The following is a 25,965-nucleotide window of genomic DNA, read 5'->3' as shown; positions in this document are numbered from 1 at the left end:
TGGAAGAGTACTTGGCCCTCGGGCTGAACAGAAAGGGAACTTGGAGTTTAGAATTCTCTAAGGAAGTGATCACCATCTGTTTTAATGTTGATAAGGAGTGTTTTAATGGTTTTCATGGAATTTATTGTATTTTATAATCTTGTGGACCATTTGCAAGACTTTCAGAGAGCAGTGGTATAAAAATCTAAAAAAATAAATAAAAGTAAGACTATCTGCTTCCAATGCAACTTATTTCCTCTTGGATCTACTTCTTTACACATCATTTCCTCCGCCCACCTCACTCTTCTCTCAGTTTCCTCCTCTCTGGGCACCCAGTTTCCAGTTCCTGTTTTTACTTCAGGACTGATATTTGTTATTGTCTCATAGATGCAGGAATAGAAGGAAAAGGATACAGAAATACATTCAGTGGGGCAGTAATATACATATTGATAGCTATGTTCGTTTTAAATGGCTATGAAGAGGCTAGACAACAAGAGGAAAAAACAAATTTCTCACCAATGCGTGTGCTCCTGCACTGTAATTTAAATGTAGAATAAAATCAACCTTCCTTTCTGGTCTCAGCAGAGGTGCTGAGCTAGTATTGATGAAGAATCCAGTGTCTTCTAGAGACAAGTATTCTTCTGTTTGGGTCAGCTGGTTAGGTGAAGAAGAGTCGAGTACAGTATCTAAAATGCAGACCAGAGTGGACAGTATTTTAAGTGGAACAGGGCATGTGTTAGTTTTTTTCTATATACTAAGAAATTAAATCTAATGACAGGAGCTATGAAATGGGCAAGACAGACCTTACAACAAAGCTAATAAGGACCCTCAGTTTTCAGATAAATCAGAAATCTAAACAAAACAACAAAGGGGAGGTTTTTGTTAACCCCTAAAAGCATCATCTACAGATTTAAGTAGTGTGTTCCCTCTGAGACAGAGCTTAAATATGCAAAGGGGCAGACCAATGGCTTTATTCAGAAGAGAACCACTGTGAAAATAGATAGTTCCAAGCATTCTGATAGTGCTCTTCATCTGGAGGTACTCAAGGAGGACGCATGTTCAAAGGAGCAGGAAATCTCCAATAAAGCCAATCCAGTCACAGGAAGACATTATTTGAAAAATGCCAGAAAATGCCAGGAGAGCAAATGAGTAGATTACGCCATCGCTGTTGCCATTACTGTAAATTATCGGTTTTTATTGTCATTTTATGGTTTTAGGGGACAGGGTTATGTAAGCTGCCTCGAGCCTTCGGGGGGAGGCGGGGTATAAATATAATAATAATAATAATAATAATAATAATAATAATAATAATAATAATAATAATAATAATAATAATAATAATAATAATAATAATAAATTCCTGATCTAAATATGCCAACTACATAGACCCCTTTGTAGGATATTCTTCATAAGATGTTGAATCATGCACACAACAGATCTTACATATTCTAACACCCTTAGTGGCTGCTGCTAGGCAACCGGTATTGCAGGGTGGATTTCTGTGGGTAAAAAAGTGGGAGAAAGGAAGGGCAGGGTTCTTTCCAAGTTCACTTTGGTCTTTAAGGGAGTCCTGAATAAAGCTGCTAGCTCCAGGGAAGGGAAAGGCCTCAGCCAGATATATTTCCATAGAGTCAGCCCTTCAAAGCAGCCATTTTCCCCCATAGGAGTTCAGTTGTCATTTGGGAGACCTGAAGACTGGCAAGCCCTAAGCCTGGATGGAACCTTTTGGTGACTTGGGCCTATTATGTATGTACCGGTTTTCACCACAGTCCGTTTGCCAACTCATTTAAATCATCCTTTTTAAAAACATTTTAAAAACATTCCTGGTTTATGCATGTGCTCTGATACTGCGTTGCTTTGTGTGTTGTTGTTTTTTTGCATTGATTATGCATGTGAAACAGTTACCGTGGTAACTCTTTAAGTGGGAAGGGGAACTTCCTTCATTGTACTGCAATGTCACCTGACTGTCATTCTGGCACATGCTGCTGGCTGGCAATTCATGGGAATTGTAGTTCTTGGATATGAGACTTCAACAAGAGATTTCCATGGGGATACACAGGCTTTTGAATGCCAAAACTACAACCTTTCCCCCTCTGAGGTATACAGTTCCTTGGAGAGAGTGGGCAGGATGGATCACAGCAGACCAAAGGTTCCCGTGCAAACTTAAATCCTCCATCATACCTTCCCCCCTGTGAAGTTTTGTTTTAAATCACAGGCGCGCCCAAAACAGGAGTGTCCGCACATAGCCTCAAGCAGCTCTGCTTTCTCATTCTACTGCAAGAGGGAAACAGCATTTCAGATAGCCCTGAACCCATGCAATGTAGCACAGGGAAGACCCCTCCACTTCACCAGTCTGAAACTGTCAACTAACCCCGGAGGTCCTTTTCAACTCTGTTATTCTATGATTCTAACACCCCTCCACGCCATGGTCACTGATCAGAGGTAGACTGCCACTGTATTTAATTACGTGTGTGCTACAGTTCTACAGAGAAGCTACAGTTTTGTAGTCTCAGGAGCATTCACATAAAAATCTTGGAAGGCTGCTTAAGAAAATGAACACCACTGCAGACCAGAGGTGTAATCCTCACTTACATGGCAATACAGTTGGCTGGGTTGTGAGAGAGACTATGTTCACGTGATCACTGATACTAAGGAGGCAGCCCACCTCCTTCAGCAGAGAATCAGCAGCAGGTGCCTCAAGCTCCCACTGGTGGATGAGGGACTGCAAACAGCAAAAGATCACAGGCGAGGAGACCAAAAACATACTAACATTTATGCATGAAAAAGGGTGTTTTCAGCACTGTTGTAAAATAAAAGTCATTGCAAAGGTAGTTTTAAATACTGTACTGAAAAGACATAGTTGACACTAAGAGGGGAGAGTGCCATGCAGAATCAAAAATACTTCCGTGGGTTTTTCACAGCAAAAACAGTCCCATATGCAGAAATAAAGATGTCTTTTGGGGCAGACTTTTTGCGAGGTTTCCTGCCATGCATAATAGCCCTTGATAACCTTCTGACTTGCATAAAACTATGCCTGGCTGCTTGTTACTGTTCAATAGCAGTCACCCTATGGAAACCAGGCTTTCAAATCTTGTGGAAGTTCACTGGGTGATTTTTGACTAGTCACATATTTTCACCCTAGCCTACCTCACAGGATTGTTGTGTGGATAAAATAATGGAGAGGAGAATAATACAAGCTGCTTTAATCCCCACTGTGGAGAAATGTTTGGTATAAATAAACTAAATAATAAATATAGCTGGAGATGGAAGGCAGATAAATGGCATGATATGATAGCTGAGAAGAGGAGAATGAGGCAGATAAATGGGAAAGGATAGGGAGATGGGCAGAAGAGAAAAATAAGAAATAATGTGGGGAGGGGGATACAGGGGGAAAGTGAGATGCCACCCCAAAAATCCTTGAGGGTTCCCTACCATGGAAGTGGTCCTGGCCCAATGGTTGTTGCAATACAACTGGGTCACAGTTTTCATAGCTAGAGGTTGCTGGGGGGAGAGGCTGTTGGGTGGGAAGGAGATAGGGTTGCCAACTCCAGGTTAAGAAACAGTTGTAGATTTGGGCCTGGGGAGGGATCTCAGAGAGATATGATGCCATAAATTTCAAAATCCAAAGCAACCATTTTACCAAGGGGAACTTGGGTTGCCAACCCACAGCTGGAGACTGGAGATCACCTGGAATGACTACTCTCCAGAGATTAGTTCCCCTAGAGAAAATGGCTGATCTGGAGGAGGGATTCTATGGTATTATACTCTGGTGCAGTTGCTTCCACTCTGGTGCAGCTGGTAATCCTAAGGAGGAACTGATCTCTGTAATTAAGAAATCTATTCTGATTCCAGAAAATTTCCACAGCTCACATGGAGGCTGGCAACCCTAGAAGGAGAAAAGCCAGAAAGGGGGGTGGGTGGGCAGGTTATTGGAGCTTTTAGGAAAAGGAATCTGTAAACCGCTCCATGGGAGCGGTAAGAATAAAATAATAAGGCCTATGTGGGAGGAAAAAGGGGCAGGGCAAGTCCGGGATAAAAACTCAAAGGGGCCAATTGGGAAGCAGCTCCTGATTGGCCCGTCCAAATGTCAGTCTGGGCCCAATTTGGGGGGCGGGCAGCAGAGGCTTCGGCCCGGCCAAAGGAGACGCGGCGGCCCTGCTCCTTTGCCCACCCCATAGCTGGGGACTCGGGCAGGAGGGGGGCAGGGAAAAGGCGGGGGAGGGGGGCCCACAACCAGGAGGGAGGAGGAGGCACCCAGTCTGAGGGGCAGATAGGGGGCCCTCTCACACCCAGCCACCAGCCCACCAGCACCCGCTGTATTGGGTCTACAGCGGGCCTTAAATGCTAGTGAGGAAATAATGGGGAAGGGGGAAATGAGATGCCTCCTGCAACTTCTGGCTGGTTCCTGCTTATGTGCATTTAACTTCATGTACCTGGTCTGTTGTTCACTCAGTCATCTGAGAAAAATGGCTGTGGCCCATGGAAACTTAGTTTGCAATAAATGTGTTAGTCTTAAAGGGTTACTTTTAAGGTAGCAAGATTTCTTACTAATATATAGGTCTAGTTCAGCACCTAAGCAACCCAAGAGTATTTCTTCTGTTCCCCAATGCAGGAAGAGGCAGATGCTGGTAATTGGGGATTCCCTACAGAGAGAGGTGGAGGCCAAAGTGTGTTGACAGGGCTTGTCTCAAGAGGCATGGTATCTACCTGGGCCTCTTCTGCTTGGAAAAGCTGAGGAAAACTCACTAAATACATTGTTGTTTTTTTGACCTCTGCACAGAAGAGTGAATTTGCTCCACAAAACTGATTTTGCTCTGCATGGAGAACTGCCTCTTTGGTGCTTTAAGCGTCTTTTAAGCATTGTTTCTGAAAGAGGCTTTTCACCAATTCATTGATCTCCTGCCTGTCTCATACACTCTATTGGTCATGCAGAGAAGCTCCTTTGGTTATGCAGATTAGTGACTGCATTAGAGAACTAAGCAGAGTTGGCAAAACTACATGAATTGTTCCATGCAGAAAGCATTGCAATGAAGTTTTTCAACAGACTATATTCAATGCAGAACAACAATTGTAGTATAATAAAGCGGTATAAACTGGTTGTTTTTTAAACTGTTTTATTTGACTCTGTGCAAAATACCTCCTGATGTTACAAAAAGGATGTCACAGAAAGGCTAGATCATAAAGCCCATGGATCATTATCCCTTCCTGTTCATTTATGTGGGAACAAATGATACTGCCTGGTGCAGCGTGGAGCATAGTAAAAGAGACTTACGTAGCTCTGAGGAAAAAGAAGAAGGGCCTGGGAGTGCAGTCTGTGTTTTAGTTAGTTCTCTCTGTTAATGGCTATGTCTTATGAAGGGAAAGTCAAAGAATGCAAGTGACTGGCTATGTCACTGGCGTCATTGTGTAAGGTTTGGATTTTTGGACCCAGGTGGGCATGTACACAATGATGCTTCCCAACCATGATTGTGCCACTTCTGGGGTTTCTTGAAGCCTGAAGAATGTTTCGGGGGGGGGGGGGGTTCAATGGTTAAAATGTTGAGAAAGACTCGATTAGCCCATTATTACTTTATAAAGCTCTTCTAGGATTTATGCTGCCTTTAAGATCTTGTCTTGGATTTATGGCTGCCAACCTGCAAATAAGGCCAGGATTATTACTGATCTGCAGTCTACAGAGATCACTTCCACCATTCTGAGATTCCTCCCCCTTGGGCTTGAATCTTGCTAGTTAAAGAATCAAATTAGAGACTGAGGAGGGTAATTGATGCTGTGGGTTTTAATTTTCTTAATTACTTCTTGCTTTTATGAGCCCTGGCATGCACGTGATAGTTCTTTGCTGTTCAGCAAACCCCACAGGCTGGCACAAGGACCTGAAAAATGAGCTTAAAATCTGTTTTTGTTTTTTAGTTGTTGGATTCTGTCCAGTTGTTTCTAACTCATGGTGATTTTCTGACCAAAGGCCCGCCATTCAACTCTGCAGTCATTTCTTTTAGTTTTTGTAAAGTCAATCCACATGTCCTTGATTCTATCCACCCATCTTGTTCTTTATCTACCCCTTCTTCTGCTTCCTTCAATCTTACCAAGTATAATCGTTTTTTCCTAATCCACCATTTGCATGCTTTATGTATGTAAGTATGTAAGTTTTTGTTTACAAATCATTGCCTCAAGGGAGCAATGTGGTTCAGAACAGATCAATTTGTTTCTACTGATGTTCTTATTCTTCTATTATTTTAACTATGATGTTTAGAGTTCATTACTAGCTATTGGTGAAGGGTCTCTATATGGCCAGTGAGCCTGGTGTATTGGTTAGCATGTGATTAGGATACCTGGTTCAAATATTCCCTCTGCTATGTAAGCTCATAGTGTTGGGGCAGGCACTTTTCCTAGCCTAACCTACCTCACCAGACTGTTGTGATAATAAAATAGAGGGTATTCAGCTGGGGCCCATAGTTCTTCCAAAATTATTATTATTAATTATTATTATCATTATTAAATTTTAACCACCACTCCCAAGTAGGCTTGTGGTGGGTTAAAACCAGTTTTAAAAAATTACAGTTCATCTCCACATTTTAGAGATAATTTTTGGTGGAGAAAATGGCTGCTTCAGCATTATACCTTGCTGAGGACCTTCCCCTCCCCTCCCCTCCCCTCCCCCTCCCCTCCCCAGGCTTCACCCAAATCTCTGGGGATTTTCCAACAGAGAGCTGGCAACCCTGGTCCCTGCTGAGAAGGAAAGCAGATTATAAATTTATAAATAAATAAATGCAGGGATGGGGTATATTAAACAAATACAGGAAAGATCACCTCTGTGCAAGAATTTCTGATCAAGTTAAACCAACAATGCAGTTGCTTATAAAATTCCACCTAGCTGATCCATCTTTCTATGAATCAAATTTATTTAACTCCTAGCAAACAAAATCAAGACGTTATGTTTCAGGCACAACAAAGTTTTTCAACAACTACATAAACACTGCCCCCTAGTGTATTACAGTAGATGTCAGTATGGAAAACTGCTCAAAAATTATGTTGTTCTTTGTCTGCACAGAACCACACTACTCTAATGTAATGACTAGGCATGTGCATTTAGTTTAACCAGGCTGAAAAAAAAGTACTGAATAAATGCCTTGTGTTTTAATTGGTATTTTTAAACCAAGTAAAGAGTCTCCTGAATGATTCAGGTGCTGAATTGATTCAGCTTTTGATTCACACTATTCAAGAATCCCAAATAGGCTGTGTTATACCCCATGAAGCCATTACATTCAATGGGAAATCTAGCTTAAGTCTATTCAGTGGCCTGGTGGGGGCAGGGGTTGAGGTAGAGAGATTAAATTCATAGCACCAAAAGTACCCAGTTTCAAAATGCTTGGATTGGGAGGAGGGGGTCCTCCTCAATTTAGACTAAAACTGGGATAGCTATGCAAAAATCCCCTCCAAGATGGGAAGTCTTGGCAGGTGTTAAATAGCCTGAAAATTGTACCCTACCCATACCATCAAAATATTAACTCTTAAAACAATTAGCACAAAATACTCACCTCCAGCCGCCACTGACGACGTGGAGGAGCCGGGTGGTAAGGAGGACAAGCTGGAGGAGTGTGAGCTCAGTGGCATGCAGGGTGGCCTTGGCACTATTGTGTCCTGCCTGTGACATGGGGTGGAGAAGCACAGGCTTGGGGCCCCTTAAAAGGTACCACACGTACATGGAGCCCAGCCTCAATTGCCAGAACTGCCGCAGGAACAGCTTCCCTCTCATCCAACCTATTATGTTGGCATTATATTGTTATGTTTGGATGGTTAATGTCAATCATCTCTGAACTGTATTTCTCTAGAGCTGGTGGTTTGGCATGGGATGGAGCCTGTTTGGGAAGAGTTCAGTCTGTGCATCACTTGGTCTCACACTGGACTACTTGGCCAGCCTCTTTAAGAGGTAGCAGGTCTGCGAATGGGGCCAACCCAGCAGGGGAGGCATGGGGCTCACATTGCCAGGTAGCCCAGGGTGGGACCAAGAGAGTTGGGCACCTCTCTTTAGTAGAAGAAGAAGAAGAAGAAGAGATTGTTCTTATATGCTGCTTTTCTCTACCTGAAGGAGTCTCAAAACGGCTTACAGTCGCCTTCCCTTTTCTCTCCCCACAACAGACACCCTGTGAGGTGGGTGAGGCTGAGAGAGCCCAGATAACACTGCTCAGTCAGAACAGCTTTATCAGTGCCATTGTGAGCCCAAGGTCACCCAGCTGGCTGCATGTGGGGGAGCGCAGAATCGAACCCGGCATGCCAGATTAGAAGTCCGCACTCCTAACCACTACACCAAACTGTACCCCAAGGTTTACAGTGCTGGGTGGCCTGAGGTAGGACCGAGGGAAGTCTATGCTTCCTCTTGGCACCCCAGGTGGACACTTCCCTTTGGTGGGAATCCAGTGGCAAGGGAACCTGTGTTCCCGGCAGGAGAGCTGGGTGGGCCGCAGAGTGCTGGTGGACATTTCCCTTGGATGGGCTCCCAGCAGCAAGGGGACCTGTGTTCCTAGCAGGGGAACCAGGTGGGCCCCAGGGCACTGCTGGGGTCCAGGTTCTTGTGGTCAGGTGACTACAAGTGAGGCTCCCTATCCCATGCTGCACCAACACTCCTGCAAAGTTAACAATAACGCTGTGGCATTATTTAAGCCAACAGAAATGTGTACGCGTCATCCTTGAGCCCAAGGTGCCCTTCTACAAGTCAACTGAAAATACCTTTCCATCTATTAAAATTGCTTTGCTTGAGATAGCTGTTATCCAGTTGTAGGCCTCTGAGAAAATTGTGGTATTGGGCAACTGATAGTCGATCAGTGAGAACATCTCTGAAAGCACTGGAGAGGGGTTCAGCAGGGGTGTACAGATATGTTTTTTGTTCATTTGGCCTTGTAGGCAGGTGAAGCTCTTCACCTATAGAAGAAAAGGTAGCAATAATAAAACACTTGGTTAGTCTAGTCTTTGTTTCCCACAATTGCAGTTATATAATAAATACATAAAAGTAAATATGTTGTGTTAAGTGCTATTGCTTCCCACTTATGGTAACTCTATGATGTACTATGATGTACCTGTACTACTCTATGTAGTACAGGTAGCATGCGCTATGGGCCCTGTATTTCCACAGGCCCCACACAATGCCTTCCCCCATGGATCAGTGCTGTAGCCTCTCCTGTCCCTCTTTTCCCTCTTTAAGGACACTTGGAGTAACACCCCTTTCCACTGTGGGTGGCCCCTCAGCCAGGAATTAAAACAACTAACCAATGTCAGTTATTTGATCTTGGGTCCACTTATGCCAGAAATCCTCTGAACTATGAGATAAATTCCATATATATAGGAGATTCAGGGAAAATATACTACTCCACATGCCTATAAAGAAATGGAGAATTAAATGTAAATTTAATACAGACAAGACAGTTAAATGTTCTTCAATTTATTCATTATTTTATGTTGTCTTCACCCTGTAGCAGAAGACAATGACAGGGGGAGGGAGTTCCAATGTTTTGCTGCCATGACTCAGAAGGCCCTTTCTTGGTTTGCCACCCAATCTAGCCTCAGTACTAGGCTGTGGGGGCAGCTGAAAAAAGGCCTTTAAAGATGAGAACCGTAAGCTTTGAGCTCGGCTATCTCAGGCAGTTTCCCTCCATCTCTTACGGAATTAAAGACAATAAGGGTCTTTCATATAAAGGGGGTGGGAGATCACACTACAAGTGGCCAAGCATTTGGGCTTGCCTGAAATTAGGGCTACCAATTTGTGAAATACCAGAGGCTTTGATAGAGACTTAATGGGATTTCATTTACCAGATGATACCTTTAATTTCCATGCCATAAAAAGCTTTAGCAGCCAATTTCCACACATGTAGCCACTAGTAATGGGAAAGGACACTTTTTTCCAGATCTGTTGGAAAAACTACTTAAAAATAAATCCCAAAATTTACTCAAGGCGTGAGCTTTGTCTGAGGAAGTGTGCATGAACATGAAAGCTCACACCATGAATAAATCTGTGTTGGTCTTCAAGGTGCTATTGGATTCAATTTTTGTTGCTTTACATACATGGGGATGGATAGGGCCAGCTAAAGTCTTTGTCTGGTGGCCCATGGTGACTCTTTGTAGCCCTCTACAAGCAGTCTTTTGAATCCAAGTTTACATACCACACGCAACATGATAGGTGATGTGATGATGATGATAATGCAGAAAATATCAGTATAGTAGAATCATATTTTTAAGTCTGTACAGTTTTAAAGGTGCTCTATCTGTCTGATTCATTAAATACAGAATTAAATTCCATTATAGTTTGCTTGGGTTATTGCAAGAATGAAAGCAGCCTAGACAGGGAGCCTGTCTTCATGAAAGGATGCTAAAAGAAAAGTACCCTGTCCTGTCTGCCTCTCTGTACTATGAGTGATCTGAATCCATGAATTAATATAGCAAAGTCGCTGCCATAAGTTACATGATGGCAAGACTCAGGTACTAACTTCAACTCAGCCTTACCCTCACTGAAAAGCATTAGGCAACACACTGTTTCTCTAGCTTCAGTCATGAAGGGTAACCATACCACTTGGGCTTGCTTGAGAAAATCAGGTACATTGTTGCCAGCCTAATATCAAAAGACCAAAAGAACATAACCTTGCAAGTAACAGATCCGGGTTTCTGGAAGCTTCTTCATCAGGCGACCCATAAAGAACTCACTTCCAAAATCTTCAGTCCGAACGTAAGCTCCATATTTCAACACTCCAACTTCATAGGGTGTGAACTCAACCCACTCTGTTGTTAACAGAATCACATATACATTGCAGTGAAACATGCACACCATCCTTCTGTAAATTAAGACACATTTGTTTCCTTCTGTTTGATGTTTCATTGTGTCTTTTTCTTTGCATTTGATTATTTCAAAGGTAAAAAACATGCTGTGTTTTATGGAAGTAAGAATTTTGATTGGATCATACATAAAAGTAATTTTAAAAATAAATAATGTAAATTTAATGCATTTTGTAGTTATAAGCACGTTGTGTAAATAAAGGTATTGAAAATGATCATGTAGATCTTTGACATATATCCTAAGCTAGTGTTGTAAACGTCTCCATGCCATAAAAAGAGTGATATGCAAGAAGAATGGCTGTGATGAAAAATAATTAGCTATGAAATTTGGTAGATATATCTAGCCACTTTACAGGTGGGAAGTTTCCCATCCTATTGAATCTCCAGTGCTGCACATCTCTGAATCTGAGCATAAATTGAAGGGTTTGAATGGCAGTTCCCTAACTGAGGTAGCTGGGTCCATACATCTGTAGGAGCATTAACACCGTGTGTATCCCATGACTGCATATAGAAAGCCAAACTAGACGTGAGAGCATCCATGGATCCAACCCATGGATGCTGCCACTATTTTAAAGGGATTTAAGAATGCTGAAGGGGCTGATTCTGATCATATCCGTACTGCAGCTGGCTGAGTTACTCTTGTTTGCCCCTCCTGTGTTTTCAAGTACTGAAACAACTATGTGGGACAGCTCTTTCAGCACTTGCATGGTGTGTGTGTGTGTGGGGGGGGGGATGCCTCAGCCCACTATGCTGTCGGCACAGTCAGGATCAGACCCTCATTGCACTTTTTAATCCCTATAAGTCATGGTAGGTCAGACCCATGATACTGGGGTAGCTGTTAAAGTAAATGCAAGGACATACCAGTTATTCTTATTCTCTTCTTCAAAGCAACAGGGCATGAGGATGCCCACACTTTTAAAAATCAGAAATCTCTGCATATACTGCTACCTTTGAAATCCATAGTACTGTACTTCTCTTTCACATTGATTGCCGTATAGATGGGTAGAGGATTCTGACCATCATTCACTGCTTGCTGCTGATCAGAGAGCTTATGGTTGTCTTTCTGTGTAAGGCAAAATATTTTAGGGTTCAAACAATATGCCCAAAAGAAATTTCTCAATGAGCACCTGGATTATAATACTAAAAGTTTCAATCATCCAAATGCTTTAGGATGCTTTGGGCTGATCCTGTGTTGAGCAGGGGGTTGGACTAGATGGCCTGTATGGCCCCTTCCAACTCTATGATTCTATGATTCTATGTATATGTAGTCACACAATCATTCCAATAGGAAATTGAGTATAAAATGCTACGGATTTCAAAACAAGGGCAGTAAAGATCTAGACATCCCAATACTACCTCACCACATAAAGCCAAGTTTCAATAAAAGAACAACATTGGAATTGGAATAATTACTACAGCTAAAATGTAGGCTAAGAACCAGCACCAAGAAACTTGGGGGGGAAATGACAGCAGCTATAAAACTACAGACAGAAAAACTACAGATATATTTAAACACACAAGGGTGCACACTGGAGCTGTTTAACTCTATCACTGTTGACATAGAGACCAAGCTGGGCCAGATGCAAAAGATTTTATCTGCAAGCAGTCCACCTCCTCCTGGAGTCACAATCCCAACAGGCCTCTGACCACTTGGAACAGCTCCACTGAGTTACATTTGCAGTCACAGTGGTGGAAGAAAGATGTTAGTCTTTTGTCTCCATCACTGCCATAGATTACAGTTTAAAATGAGCTTTTGCCCATGTCCTATTGGGAACATATCCAAAATAATTTGTTCACTGGTTTTGGTCTCTGCAGCAGGAGACAAATGACATCCCCACCACCACCAGAAACTTGGGGCAGTTTAAAAGAGAGATCACTTCTTGAGTTACCTAATCATATCCTTTGTTCACATCTGGTAAATAGACATTATTTTGAATACCTGCAAAACTTGACCAGGAGTAATTGTTTTCTTTATGTGCCCTAAGAAGGGCATATACCTCTCAGAGGTCTTTAAAATCCAATGCCATTTTAAATATATCCAGCTAACGCAGACAAACAATATCCCCTTTCTCTGCCTGGGCATAGATTTTAAATGTATTTAAATATCTATCTTGCATTCAAAGAGCCTCTTGTGGCGCAGAGTGGTAAGGCAGTAGACATGCTGTCTGAAGCTGTCTGCCCATGAGGCTGGGAGTTCAATCCCAGCAGCCGGCTCAAGGTTGACTCAGCCTTCCATCCTTCCGAGGTCAGTAAAATGAGTACCCAGCTTGCTGGGGGGTAAACGGTCATGACTGGGGAAGGCACTGGCAAACCACCCCGTATTGAGTCTGCCATGAAAACGCTAGAGGGCGTCACCCCAAGGGTCAGACATGACTCGGTGCTTGCACAGGGGATACCTTTACCTTTACCTTTTTTAGCTTGCATTCTTATGTATAATTATGTATCATACTACCATATAAGCAAAAACTAAGTGAATACAGGAAACATCTAGGACAACATACCCCATCATTTAACAGATATTCAATGAGGAGCCCCCACAAATCGATACATGATGTTTTTTGTCCATCTTGTTTCCGCTGATGCAGTTGCCTGTTGTAATATTTCAGACGCGCTATGGAAAAGACATCTGCCTTGGATTTGGTCACATGTCTTTTAGTTTCATTGATTTGCTCATCCAGATCCTTCTGCGACCAATAAGCATCCTTGTACAAATTTGCCATGGTCCTGGGAATGAAAAATGAAAATAGAAGCCTAATAACACAAGAATAGTCAAACCAGACCAGAAAGAATTGCCAGCTCCAGATTGGAAGATTATGAAGGTGGAGGCTGAAGAGGGTGGAGTTTAGGGAGGGGAGGGACCATGGTTGGGTATAATACCATAGAGTCCACCTTCCAAAGTAGCCACCTTCAGCCTGTGTTGGCTGAACAGCCTTGTTCAAACAAACAGACCCGCCCAAACAGTTGATCCTGCAGAGAGAGTTCTCCTCACAGGATCAGTTCTTTTTGGGGCTCTGTTAGGTTTGAACTGGGCTTCCCAGCAAAGTCCAGGTCAGCCTGCAGGGTCAGACTACCTGCAGGATCATCTGTTTTATGAGCTTTGTTGGAGAGTCTTTTTAAACTGGGCTGTACAACAGAGTCAGAAAATGTTAGACTATTGAGCAACAGTCAGAATGGTCAAATATAAGTCTGACTTAATACCCATAAACTTACCATGTTGTACCAGACAAACCAGTCAAGTATGTAGTACAGTCTATGAAATTTAACTTCTTAAGACCTTGTAGGCTTCCATACAATGCTGTCAATGATCTTGTACTGCCTCCTGTTGTCATGATTGCCACAACAGGAATCTAAAACACAGAAATAAGGAGGACAGAGCACAGAGAGATGATACACAAGTCTGGGTGGCACTTGAACATTTGAGTTAAGCCTGTCCTTGCTTCATGTTAAAAATACTGGCACAAAAGATATCAAGGAGAAAACATACTTCCTGCTTTAAAAGCATGAGGTGAGGGTATGCTACAGGTACATCATTATATCCCCTATATGGTTATATGCTATGGTATGATGAGGTCTGGAAAAATCATCATGAAGCCAAAATCTTGTAGCACATAAACATGTTTACAAGTTGCTATCAAGAAAGAAACAGGTAACTGGTAAAAAAAAAAAAGTGACTATATATACTATTCTAAGCGCCCAAGATATAAGAATAGGGAATCATAATGGGATATATTCTGCATGACCATATATAGGGAAGTTATATATTACTTAATTTATTTATAGACTGCCTTTCTATTGAGACTCAAGGTGGATTTCAGGATATAAACAATTCCTGCTTAAAATAACCAATGTACCTAGCAGTAAATCAAGGATTAATTTACAGAATTTTATTTATTTATTTGGATTTTTAGATAACAATGCACACAACGCACTATTTAAGGCAACATAGAAAGTGAAATTAAAAAGTAAAGGTAACACAGTAAAGGCAGGTGATACCCATAATAATCATCACTGTGACCTACCATTCTGATCCATTATAAAGGTGCCCTTCCTGGGCTGTTCATTCTATATTATTATAATTTATAGGCTGCCCCTCCCCGCAGGCAGGCTCAGGGTAGCTTACAACGTGTAATTTCAGCTAAAATCATCTTTAAAAACATAATACATTAACACCATAGCTGCACTGGACTTTCTATTTTGAGCTATTCAAGAATAATGGCAGGAAGTCTTCTAAAGTGTGGGAATGGCCAGCATTAGCCAAGAGAAGGACATGGGATGAAAAAAGCAGAGTGAAGCTCATAGCTCATCTTCTGTTTATCCTAGCTCATCTATGGTGCTGAGCATTGTTTTACAGGCCCTGCAGAACTTTGTTAAGACCCAGATCTCAATTGGTTGCTCATTCCACCAGGCCAGAGCCAGGGCCTCTGGTCAAGGCCAGCCAGATTTCTCTGGAGCCATGGATCACCAACAGATTAGTATTTGCAGACTGTACTTGTTCTCCAGGGGGAATACTGCACATGTAATATATATTTTTAAATGCTCTTTTGACCCATGAGGTCCCTTCCAACTCTATTATTCTATGATTCTATGATTCTAACATTACAATTTTGTGTGTTCTTTGGAAGGACAGAAATGTAGGAGACTTTTTGACCTTTTCTGGCAAGCTAGCCCACAAAGGGGGAGCTACCCCTGAAAATGCATGTGAATGGGTTGCTGCTCATTTTAGCCATTCGCGGGTTGGCAACTTTAGAAGGCTTTGCTCAAATGAGCAAACTGTCACAGAGGATCATAGCAGGAGAAACAGTCCTGCAGGTATGCAAGGCCTTTCAGAGCTTTGTAGGTGATAATCAGAACCTTGAATTGAATGAAGTAACTGATCAGTAACCAATGGTATGTCTATGGCATGCATATTTCACCCAGTGCACAACAGTAACCAGGCTACAGCTCTAACTGGAGTTTTCAGGTTGTCTTTAAGGGCAAATCAATCTAGAGTACATATCAATGGTCTAGCCTCAAGGTTACCATACCATGGATTCATGTGGTTAGATCTAACAAGTCAAGATAGGGAGCTGTGAAAGAGCATTTTTTGCAACTGCATTAATTTGGTTCTCCAGGAACAGTGCTGGTTCCAGTATAATCCTTAGGTTCTTAACAGGGTCTCTGGACTCCAACAGTGGGAGGGGACACAATGTCTCAAGATTTCAGCATTACTTCTTTCTTGTTAGGATTTAGATCCCGGTTGCTCACCATTAACCCTTTCACCACAGCAGTAAAGCCCTGATTCAGGATTTCTGCAGCAATATCAGGTGATTTGGATAAAGAAATGTAGAGTTGTGTTTCTGTTGAAAGTAAGTCAACCATTCCTTTTTCTGCCCAATTAAGCCTCTGTTTAACGAGAAGAATCATGCTCTATTGGCTAAAACTGCAAATGTACTATATTCTATGTTAATAGTCAATCTTTTGTAGTTGCAAATATGCTAGCTTGCACATCGGGTTTCAGTGTATATCACCTATGAGCATCTGTATTGTGGTTATCTGAATTTATTTGAATTGTATGTCATGAAAGGTTATATCTATATCATAACTACCCTCCAAGTTGCCTTACACTCCTTTTCAACATGGGGGGGGGGGCAAAACACCCTTCATGCTCAATCAGCTGCAGGCTTAGTTCTTTTAGAGCCAGTGACTTGGATCTAAAGCCTCTTGAGCATTGTCTCTTTATTGTTATAGTAATTATTAGTTGCTACTGCCATCAGTGTGATGGACATCAGTAAGGACATGCAGAATTCTATGTTGCATACCTCATGGTCTTGCAGGTCCCTTTCTAGCCCAAGAACCTTTTTCAGTGCTGCAGCCACAATCTTCTTTCTTTTGCAAAGGAAATCTTGCTCCTGGGAACATAGGTCATACCCCAAGCGCACATCTAGGGCATTCTGACTGGAATGCCAACAGACAGAGACAGGCTTGTTTATTCAGTCTGTGCTTTTAGAAACCATTACCCAACTTGAAAGTGCAAATAATCAAGGTACAGATCTCTTTCCAACTATCCTGCAATACAAGCAATTCATATAACGCATTACAAAAGAAGAATGTCAGTGTATTATGTTCTAACAACCAGGCTACAGCTGTTCAAGGCAGTAGAAAAAGCTTGTGCAAGTGGAACAGACAGTAGACAAAGCTTGTGCAACCTTTTCCATTCAGAATGTAGCTGATACTAAACACAATGGTATCACAGAAGCGTGATTACTAACTGTTCTTAAGCTGTTAGAACTGGAAAATTGATTGGGATATAAACATTTCAAGATATTCAGTGACCATCAGTATGCAGATGGCATAGATAAAGGTAAAGGTATCCCCTGTGCAAGCACCAGGTCATGTCTGACTCTTGGGGTGACGCCCTCCAGCGTTTTCAGATGGCATCCAGATGGCATACAACGTACTAAAAGTATCCATTTTTACTAAAATGAATAAATTCTCTGCTTTGAAAGAATGCACACATTGCTAGCCTCTACTCAGATTTGAACTTAAATGGACTCCGGGGAATGGTAGAGGACAGGAAGGCCTGGAGGATCATTGTCCATGGGGTCGTGATGGGAGGGACACGACTTCGCATCTAACAACAACAACAACTCAGATTTGTATCCCGACTGATAAGAACGGAAAATAGTTCAAATTATAGTGATTATTATCCAAAAATGGTGGCTCTCTTACCAGTCGTCTGTCTTTACATGCAAGGCAAATTCATTATTCTGAAAATACAGAATACAGGTATAAATATAGTAATTTTATGGGTACCATAACCTGGGTAGTCCAGGGCAGAGTTTGCACTTACTTTGTTTATTCCATTGTCAATCCTGTTGAATTCAGATCGCTTTGAACTCGGGTCTTCCTCTCCCCCCCTCCTTCCCATTGAAACAGGAAAGTCTTCTGCACGTGGTTAGGGATGCTCAGAAGGTGAGGGGGAACCAAGCCTCTTTCTTTCATTTCTTGAAGGGGGGGGGAGAGGAGCCAGGCAGGGAGCCTCTTTCTTTTCTTGGAGGGGAGGGGGAGAGGATCGAAAAAGGCAGAGGAGGGAGGAAAAATCCAGGACCGACAGAAGTTGAGAGAAATTAGGAGCTTCTCCTTTAAGGCAAGCGTGTCACATGACCAGGTGTAGCCTATCAGAGGTTCTCTACCATGGAGCTTTCTTTCCCAATCTGGATATTGAGGATTAACAGCACTCTGAGATATCGCACAATAAAGGTAGGGTCACTCCAGATCAATCCTTCTTGCTGCAGAAGGAAAATTTAAATCGCCCCAAATCCAAACAGAAATCGCATTCTGTGTAGAGTGCAGGGACTGAATCGATCTGGGGTTGGAATAAAAGCTCCGTGCAGTTTACACCCAGGTTAGCCCCGTTTCATCAGATCAGATAGAACTGATGATGAAATCTCTGTCATTAGTAGGGCAGTAACAAAATATTGGGAGGTTCCAAGCCAAGCATCCTCCAGTGATACATATATACCTTTGATTATGTACCTTGAATGTGTGCATTCAAACACTCATTACAGCCAACATGTTTACACTATTATTCAAGTGTTTCTTAATATAGTTTCTTTACAACTAGACTCAGAACTAGGGCCTTAATGTTTGAAATCACAAGCATTTTTGGGGACAGAGTGGGTATAATAAGGAGGCAGTGGCTATGGCATACCATGGCTTTGTGGTGCCCACCACCATCATGACTGTTTTCTGGGGGGTGGTTGGCGATGTTCTCTCCTGGTTCATGACCAAAGGGCCTAATAGAGGTGTTATCAACACAATGCTGGCGACCTGTCCTGTGGTAAAATTAGCTTCTACTATAATGTTTTTGCCCTAGAGCTTTTGCCATAGCTTCTATCTTAGAGGGTTGCCCTGGTGTGCCTAAATCACTTGAGGTCACATAAGCACATCTCTAAAATGCCGGCTATCCCTTCCTTTTTTTGCAGTAACTCCCTCATGCTGGCCATCTGATTGGTTGTGAAGTAGGGCCTGAGAGCATGGGGGGGGGTCTGTCATCCCTAGCAATAGGGATGTCTTGATGTAACTAAGGCATGGATCGCATGGTTAAATCTGACTGTTTTAGGAATAGATACTGCTGATGGACCAACTGAAGCTGGACAAAAGCTCTTTGGGCCACCCTAGCCACTGTGTCAAGCAGTACCTCCCAAGCTGTGAATCTGGTTTTTTGAGGACAGTATAACACTACCCAAGATCGGAGAGATCTGAAGTCCCTGGCCTACTGACCTTTGTTAAACTTTTGATGTTGAATTCTGGGACCCGCCAAATGTTTTGTTGATATTTTGTTGATATTTTTGCTTGCAGGAGAAATGTTTTGGAGGCTGAAGTATGGCAGGATTTCATTTAAAAAACATAATCCTTAAATCTAATATTGAACAGGCATTTTGTGCCTAGCTAGAAGTGAACAGAAGTTGACTATTTTTTACATATACAAATATTTCCTTGAACATCTTGACATCAGTGACTAACAAATTTACCTCCAGCATTCCTCCTTTCTTATAGCCTACTCTAAAGGATGCGATTTGAAGGTGATCAATGTGAGCCAGCCTCGGCCGATGGCAGTGACTAATAAATTGAAACATAAATAAAAATAAATAAATATACTCTCACCTCTGCGAGCAATATCTTCTTCTTTGTAGGAAGTGAATTGATCTGTACTGTCAGGGTTCCTTCTTCTCTATTATAGGCACATGGGCCCTGAAAAAAATAAGTGTGTTTTTCTATCAGAAAGACTGATGTCTCACATCCATGTATCTGTAAAGATACTGGTATTGTTTTATGATTAATGCTAAGAAAACTGTTGAACAACATACAAAAGCATAGTCTAGATCCTTCTTTGGTAGTTTAACATCCAGTGTTGGCTGCTTATATTTCACATAATGGAATGCTGAATGGCAAGCAGGACAGGTACAAAAGTCAGAGCCAAGACTATACTCCTGAGGTCCTTCATGGGATCCCTTTACCATAAAGGATAATTTTTGCTCTAAAAAGAGAAAGCGAAAAATGATCATAAATCATATGTAAGAATTTTCCTTGCTAAATTTAAAAAGTATTCTCTTAAAATTAGATTTTATGTAATCACTGTGTTTTTTATTCCATCATGCCATGGCTAAAACAGCATTTATATTACTAAATGAACCAAATATGACCAATGAAACACTTTTAAGCCTTGATCTGGCTATAGCCATTTATAACTTGCCTTGGATAATAATCTGTGTGCCCTGCCATTAAAACACACACTTAGCCTGTTCAATTGGTATTGCTGAATATTGTCATATGGATATAAACATACATTCAGAAGTACACCTGCATGTGTTACACATATGTAAACCTTCCTAGTTGAACTGTCATTTAAATAGGTATAGCCTTAATTAAATAAATAGGACTGCATGGGGTGACTACACAGTGCCTTAATTACAGGAAATTGTAAATAAGCATGCAATGTTGAAATGTGATCTAAGGATAATTAAGTTTTACAAGTAGGGGATCTGTGTGTGGAATCCACTTGTGTGTGGAATCTTATTTTCCCCTCCCATGCTACTTCCCCTTTCCCTTGCCTGAAAGTCCCCACAGCCTCTTCCCTTTTCTTATTCTCCTCTCCTTCCAACCCGCCAGCCAATCGACCTTTATGTCCCCCTTGTGGGATTAACAACCCAATGTTTTTTAGACATCTGGTTTTTCTGCAAACCTCAGGCTTTTCTCAAGTTGGTAGAAAGATCTACCTTCTCAGTCCATTGTCAGCTGAGTCTCCAGATTTAGATACACATAGTTGGGGCCATGTTGAGAAGTTGGTATATCAATGACATACACTTTTGCTAGCCTTTAAATGATTTACAATTATTGTATCTTTTTTGAAATATTATTGCTCCAAACTGTAGCTATTCTAAAACCATATAATTTAGGAAACTATTTGTTGAAATGATAATCTTACTTGATTTTTGTTTCTTTTTTCCCTGCACTTCATATTCCAAACAGCAAACCTGGCGAGACTGTGAAAATCCAACAAGAGCATTCAGAGCTGAGAATCTAATTACAAACGTCTTTTATTTGTATCAGCACTACCGCATAATAGGAGAGCATAAAGCAAGTTCTTGTTTGGGCAGTGATATGCATTCCATATAAAAACTTTGCAGCACCATACCTCATGAATAAGGAGTATGGCTTCTGGTTGCATTGATTGCTTAACTTGGATTTTTAAAATGGATAGGGAAAAGAAAACTTGTAAATAGGCTAATCATGGTTCATAATTTTATTGAATGTTATAGTTCAGAAAATCTGTTTATAACAAGTAGAATGGATGACATTTTCTCATTTGAAAGAAACAATGGAAAATAATATATAATAATATATCCATGCATGGTAAATGACAGATATTTCCAAGTTCTATTAAAATATTCTCTGTCACTATGTTGCTTCCATAGCAACCTATTTCTAAGTTATATTTTATAGTTAAAATTATGCAAGCAGTGAACAAACAAGGACTTGCAGAGGAAATCTGATTTCTTCTCTCCCACTTTTTTCTTTTTCTCTTCTTTGAAAGTTCCCATAGCCTCTCCCTTTTTCCTGACTATTGTGTTCTTCCCACCAACCAGCTAATCTGAGGGTTGTCAACCCCCAGTCTGTGGCCCGGTACCACGTTTGCATGGAAGCTATGCGCATACGTGGCACCTGGGCCACCGGCTCTCCCCCACCCCTGGAAGTAGTCCTCAACCTGGAAAAGTTGAGTAGCTTTACTACCCTCCTTCCTACCTCTAAGAAGCCTCTGTCTGGGAAAAGTCTGGTGGAGTTTTACAGTGCCAGCTGCTTGGCTAGGCCCTTTTGCACAGTGGAAACCCACAAGGACTTGCAACAGGTACCTCAGTTTCCCCTGTATGCCCCGTATCCACACTATGTCCTCTTTCCCATCTCCTGGCAACCCCTGTATCCTCACTTTTCTCTTCTTCTTTCTCATCTTTCAAACCACCAACAAACCTCCCTTTTATCTGCTCCCCTACTCTTCAGCTATATTTATAATTTCTTTACTATATTTATACCAGGTCACTCTTTACACTGTAGAGTCCAAGCAAGTTACATTATTCTCTTATCTCCACAGCAATCATCTGAGGTAAATTAGGGTGAATGTGTGTGAGTGGCCCAAGGTCACCCAGCAAGATTCCATGACAGATTTAAACATGGTTCTCCCAGATACTAATCTGAAACGCTAAGTACAACACAATACTGACTTTGACAGGGTGGATGTTGTTGAACAGTAGCAAGCAACCAGTTTTGGGTGAGTCATGCAGGTTGCATGGTATCAAGTTGCCCACTGGCTGCTTCCAGACCTGTTCTTAATAGGTTCTTGCTCAAAGGACAATATAGCACTGGAAAAGGCTCTTCCTTTCCCTCTGCCTTTTACAGACAGAAATAAAAATGTCATTTGGCAATACTGTTTTGGTTGCCAAGTGACAGCAACAGAGGGCATTTGCTTTGTCAAGATACAGGTGCTGCTCTATTATTTTGCCCCTTTTAAAAAATATTCCAGATTTTTCTACAAACTTGGGGCATTTCTCAGGCTTGTAGTAAGATCTATTTTCTGTGCATGGCCCCAGTCTCTGGATTTAAATAACCACAGATTTGGCCACACTGAGAATTATATACATTGACAAGTAAAACCCAAAGTGGGTTGTGGTGTGAGCTTGACTCTCCCCCCCCTCACACCTCCAGTGCTGCTACTTGCAGAATCATTGGTTTAGAAATTGATGGGAAAGATTAGGGAGAGTGGCTCAGGCAGCACCTATGGCCGACACAGCTCTTCATCTGCCAGCTTCCTGATCCATCTTCCCTTGATTTTCCAATTGGAAAGTTCTCCAGCAACAACACTGGAGAAGGGAAGTGAGAAGGGGCCTCCAGCACTGCTCCCCACAGTTTTGCCAGTTGGAAACTAATGGGAAGGCTGAAAAGTTTATCCATCTGTATTCCTTTATCAATTCATCAAAAAATGTTTGATACGGTCATTTTTTCTGAACTTCGGCCTTCGTAGGAGATGGTGCATGATAGATTAAGGGGAAAGTCACACTCAGTTTCATTCCAGGCATATCTCACAAGAAATCTCGTACTTGATTGCTGGGGTGGCTCCCCTCTGTATTTACTACTAACAGAGTGGATGACAGGGCTTCCCTGGGCTTCTGGAGGTTCAATAGAATCATAGAATCATAGAGTTGGAAGGGGCCATACAGGCCATCTAGTCCAACCCCCTGCTCAACGCAGGATCAGCCCAAAGCATCCTAAAACATCCAAGAAAAGTGTGTATCCAACCTTTGCTTGAAGACTGCCAGTGAGGGGGAGCTCACCACCTCCTTAGGCAGCCTATTCCACTGCTGAACTACTCTGACTGTGAACATTTTTTTCCTGATATCTAGCCTATATCGTTGTACTTGTAGTTTAAACCCATTACTGCGTGTCCTTTTCTCTGCAGCCAACGGAAACAGTATCCTGCCCTCCTCCAATAAGCAGACTGGAGGAGACAGGCAGGGCAGAAAAGTGGGAGAGGGATATCTGAGGCTTTCTCCACTCTAAGACAATGCAGAGGACAGCAGCATGGGTGCAACAAAAGGTGAACCAGAGGGATTGGTTGATGCATGGATGCATATAAATTAAAAGCTTTAACTGTTGCATATACCAGATATTTACAGAGTAAGAAAACACAGAGAAATAAATGTTACCAGCAGAACTCCATTAGTAATGACAGCTTCAGCATCAATTGAACTAAAAGAAAATGAAATATGCATATTTTATTATTCATTAACATAGCATGGCATGACTGTAACTTTTTATGTTTCTGGTCTTAGGACAGCTGTCAGCTGTTCCACCAGACTTATGTTTGAGACAAGTAAGTAACACCACAAAGAACTTGGCCTCCCTGCCTGAGAATCCACCTGCTCAAGAACCCAGCTACCTCTACCAATCAGAACACAAACCAACCCCTGCAGTCCAACATTGTAAGGCTAGGCAGTTTTAATTATATTTAATTACATTTTAAATATTTGATTTTAAATAGTATTATATATATTTGTACTGTTATTTTATTGATTTTACCCACTCCAAATCTGTTGAGAGTAGTGGACTGTAAATTATTATTATTATCATCATCACCATCAAGAACAACAATAGCATAAACCAGGCACAGCATGGAGACACTAGAATACATGTTTTCAATTATGCTGGCCCTACCCTTTCTTTATGCTGTAAATAAATATTTTAAATATTTTAATTTCTTGTGATCCTTTGTTAAAATGTATACTGGTACCTGTATACCAGATACCAATTAAACAAAAATACAGATAGCATCTTCTTTTCCACTATAAAATCTCTGGTGAGATTCCTCAAATTCTAAGAATTGATTTCACAGATCCTTATTCTGGGCATAAGAATATGAAGAGATATTGCCTTAGAGATTTGGAAATATCTCACAACTCACCTATTACATAACAGGAATTCCACCTCTAGCTCTTCATGATCCTGGAATAAGAGGTAAAATAGTGAAGCCCTTCTTATGGCTTTCTAACAATGATCCCTGCTCTACTCTAGTTGCTATAGTTTAGCAAAGCTGAATGAAATACCAATAAAATACCTTATCAGTATTTATTCAGTATTTTTTGCTGAGAACCAATTCTGTATTCTGTAGCAGCTACCAAAATATCTGATCCATGGCTCCAGCCTCCCCATACACTATGGACTACACCAAGGACTGCTGCAGCTCCCAGCCACTCCCCACCACTGAAATAGGAGGTAAGTGTGCAGATAATGCTTTTTGATTTTAGGGGAATATAACCCCATATATAAATATATATTTGATTTTCAGATTTTTCTGCAAGCTTGCGGGGCAGGGGCCCTTCAAGTCTGCAGAACTGTGTTTTCTTTCTCTGTGACCCCCTTCTGAGAATTTAGATATCCACAGATGGAACCTCGCTTCTTCTGTAAGAAAATATGATGATGATAAGTGGTGGAAATTATCAAGCGCAAAATGCCAAAAAAAAATATTTTGCTTCCTTCCTTATTTATATTTTTCATCCTACAATGCTGTTTCTTAAATTTTTTGAGTCAAATCTAGAGCCATTAAAGTTAATGGAATGTTGCCATAGATTTCACTGAAAGTGGTTTATGCTTATGAACTGTCTTAATCTGATGGAACATAAACAGAATGCCTTAATCTGGACTGCACAGTAATTTTTTAGACAACTTTAGAAAATGATATCTATAGTTCAATTTACACATTTACAGGATTTTGTGTCATGCATGCAATATGTTTGCCATCACAACTCACAGAAAGATACTGTTTTAACCTCCCTGCCCATGCAGTTTTCAGATCATCCCCTGGTGGCTCCATTGGAAAAATCACTTTGATAAAAAGTTCTTGTGTTGTTTTCTATCAATCACAGTGAGTTTTTAATGTGTACATGGACCTTTTGTGTGCAAATTCAATAGGTGGATCAGAGAGGAAACAGAGTGGGTCAGAGTTGTGGGAGGTGAGCAGCAGGGTGCCTTAGGGCTTGGTACTGAGTCTGGTACTTTTCAACATTTTTATCAGTGAACTGGATGAAGTAGTAGGGGGAAACCTCATTAAATTTGTGGCTAACACCAAGTTGGGAGGAGTAGCTAATACCTCAGAAGATAGAGTTAGAGTTAAACAAGATCCAAATACATTGGGAAAAGTGGGCAAATGAGAAGAAGATGGAATTCACTAAGAAGTATAGAATTATACATCTGAGTCATAAAAATGAGAAACATGTATACTGGATGGGAGACACTTCTGGTTAGCACTGTGTGGACATGATCTTGGGGTACTTGTGGACTCTACACTAGATATGAGCAGACAGTGTGATGTGGTAGTAAGGAAGGCATATGCAGTCTTGGGTTGTATCAACAGAGTCATCACATTAAAATCGTAAGATGTCATGGTCCCATTGGTCTGTCCCACCTGATCAGCATGCAGTTCTGGAGGCATCACTTCAAAAAGGACATGGACTAAATTGAAAGGGTTCAGAGAAGAGCAACAAGGATGATCTGAGGCCTGGGGACCAAGCCCTGTGAGGAAGGGCTGAGGGACTTGGGAATGTTCAGCCTGGAGAAGGTTGAGAGGGAACATGATTGCTGTCT

At 41.5% G+C, this 25,965-nt stretch overlaps 1 protein-coding gene across 2 annotated transcripts in view; it reads right to left on the bottom strand.

Annotated features, from left to right (window-relative positions):
* The window catches only part of LOC143830358 (cytosolic phospholipase A2 epsilon-like), a 49,142-nt gene that overhangs the window by 5,857 nt on the left and 17,320 nt on the right, over nucleotides 1-25,965 (bottom strand). For both annotated transcript variants that reach the window (XM_077322777.1, XM_077322778.1), the window contains 14 exons: nucleotides 24,287-24,327; nucleotides 23,532-23,574; nucleotides 20,762-20,819; nucleotides 19,644-19,813; nucleotides 19,441-19,527; nucleotides 17,503-17,540; nucleotides 16,593-16,728; nucleotides 14,005-14,141; nucleotides 13,296-13,518; nucleotides 11,743-11,857; nucleotides 10,603-10,740; nucleotides 9,238-9,345; nucleotides 8,701-8,892; nucleotides 496-665 (listed from right to left, as the gene is read on the bottom strand). In XM_077322777.1, the coding sequence (XP_077178892.1) occupies nucleotides 496-665; nucleotides 8,701-8,892; nucleotides 9,238-9,345; nucleotides 10,603-10,740; nucleotides 11,743-11,857; nucleotides 13,296-13,518; nucleotides 14,005-14,141; nucleotides 16,593-16,728; nucleotides 17,503-17,540; nucleotides 19,441-19,527; nucleotides 19,644-19,813; nucleotides 20,762-20,819; nucleotides 23,532-23,574; nucleotides 24,287-24,327 (1,656 nt within the window). The remainder of the gene's footprint in view (nucleotides 1-495; nucleotides 666-8,700; nucleotides 8,893-9,237; nucleotides 9,346-10,602; nucleotides 10,741-11,742; nucleotides 11,858-13,295; nucleotides 13,519-14,004; nucleotides 14,142-16,592; nucleotides 16,729-17,502; nucleotides 17,541-19,440; nucleotides 19,528-19,643; nucleotides 19,814-20,761; nucleotides 20,820-23,531; nucleotides 23,575-24,286; nucleotides 24,328-25,965) is intronic.

Source organism: Paroedura picta, chromosome 2, assembly GCF_049243985.1.
Source record: "Paroedura picta isolate Pp20150507F chromosome 2, Ppicta_v3.0, whole genome shotgun sequence".
Classification (NCBI taxonomy): Eukaryota; Metazoa; Chordata; class Lepidosauria; order Squamata; family Gekkonidae; genus Paroedura; species Paroedura picta.
Note: the sequence above shows the minus strand (reverse complement) of the source record. Positions and strands in the feature narration are given on the sequence as shown.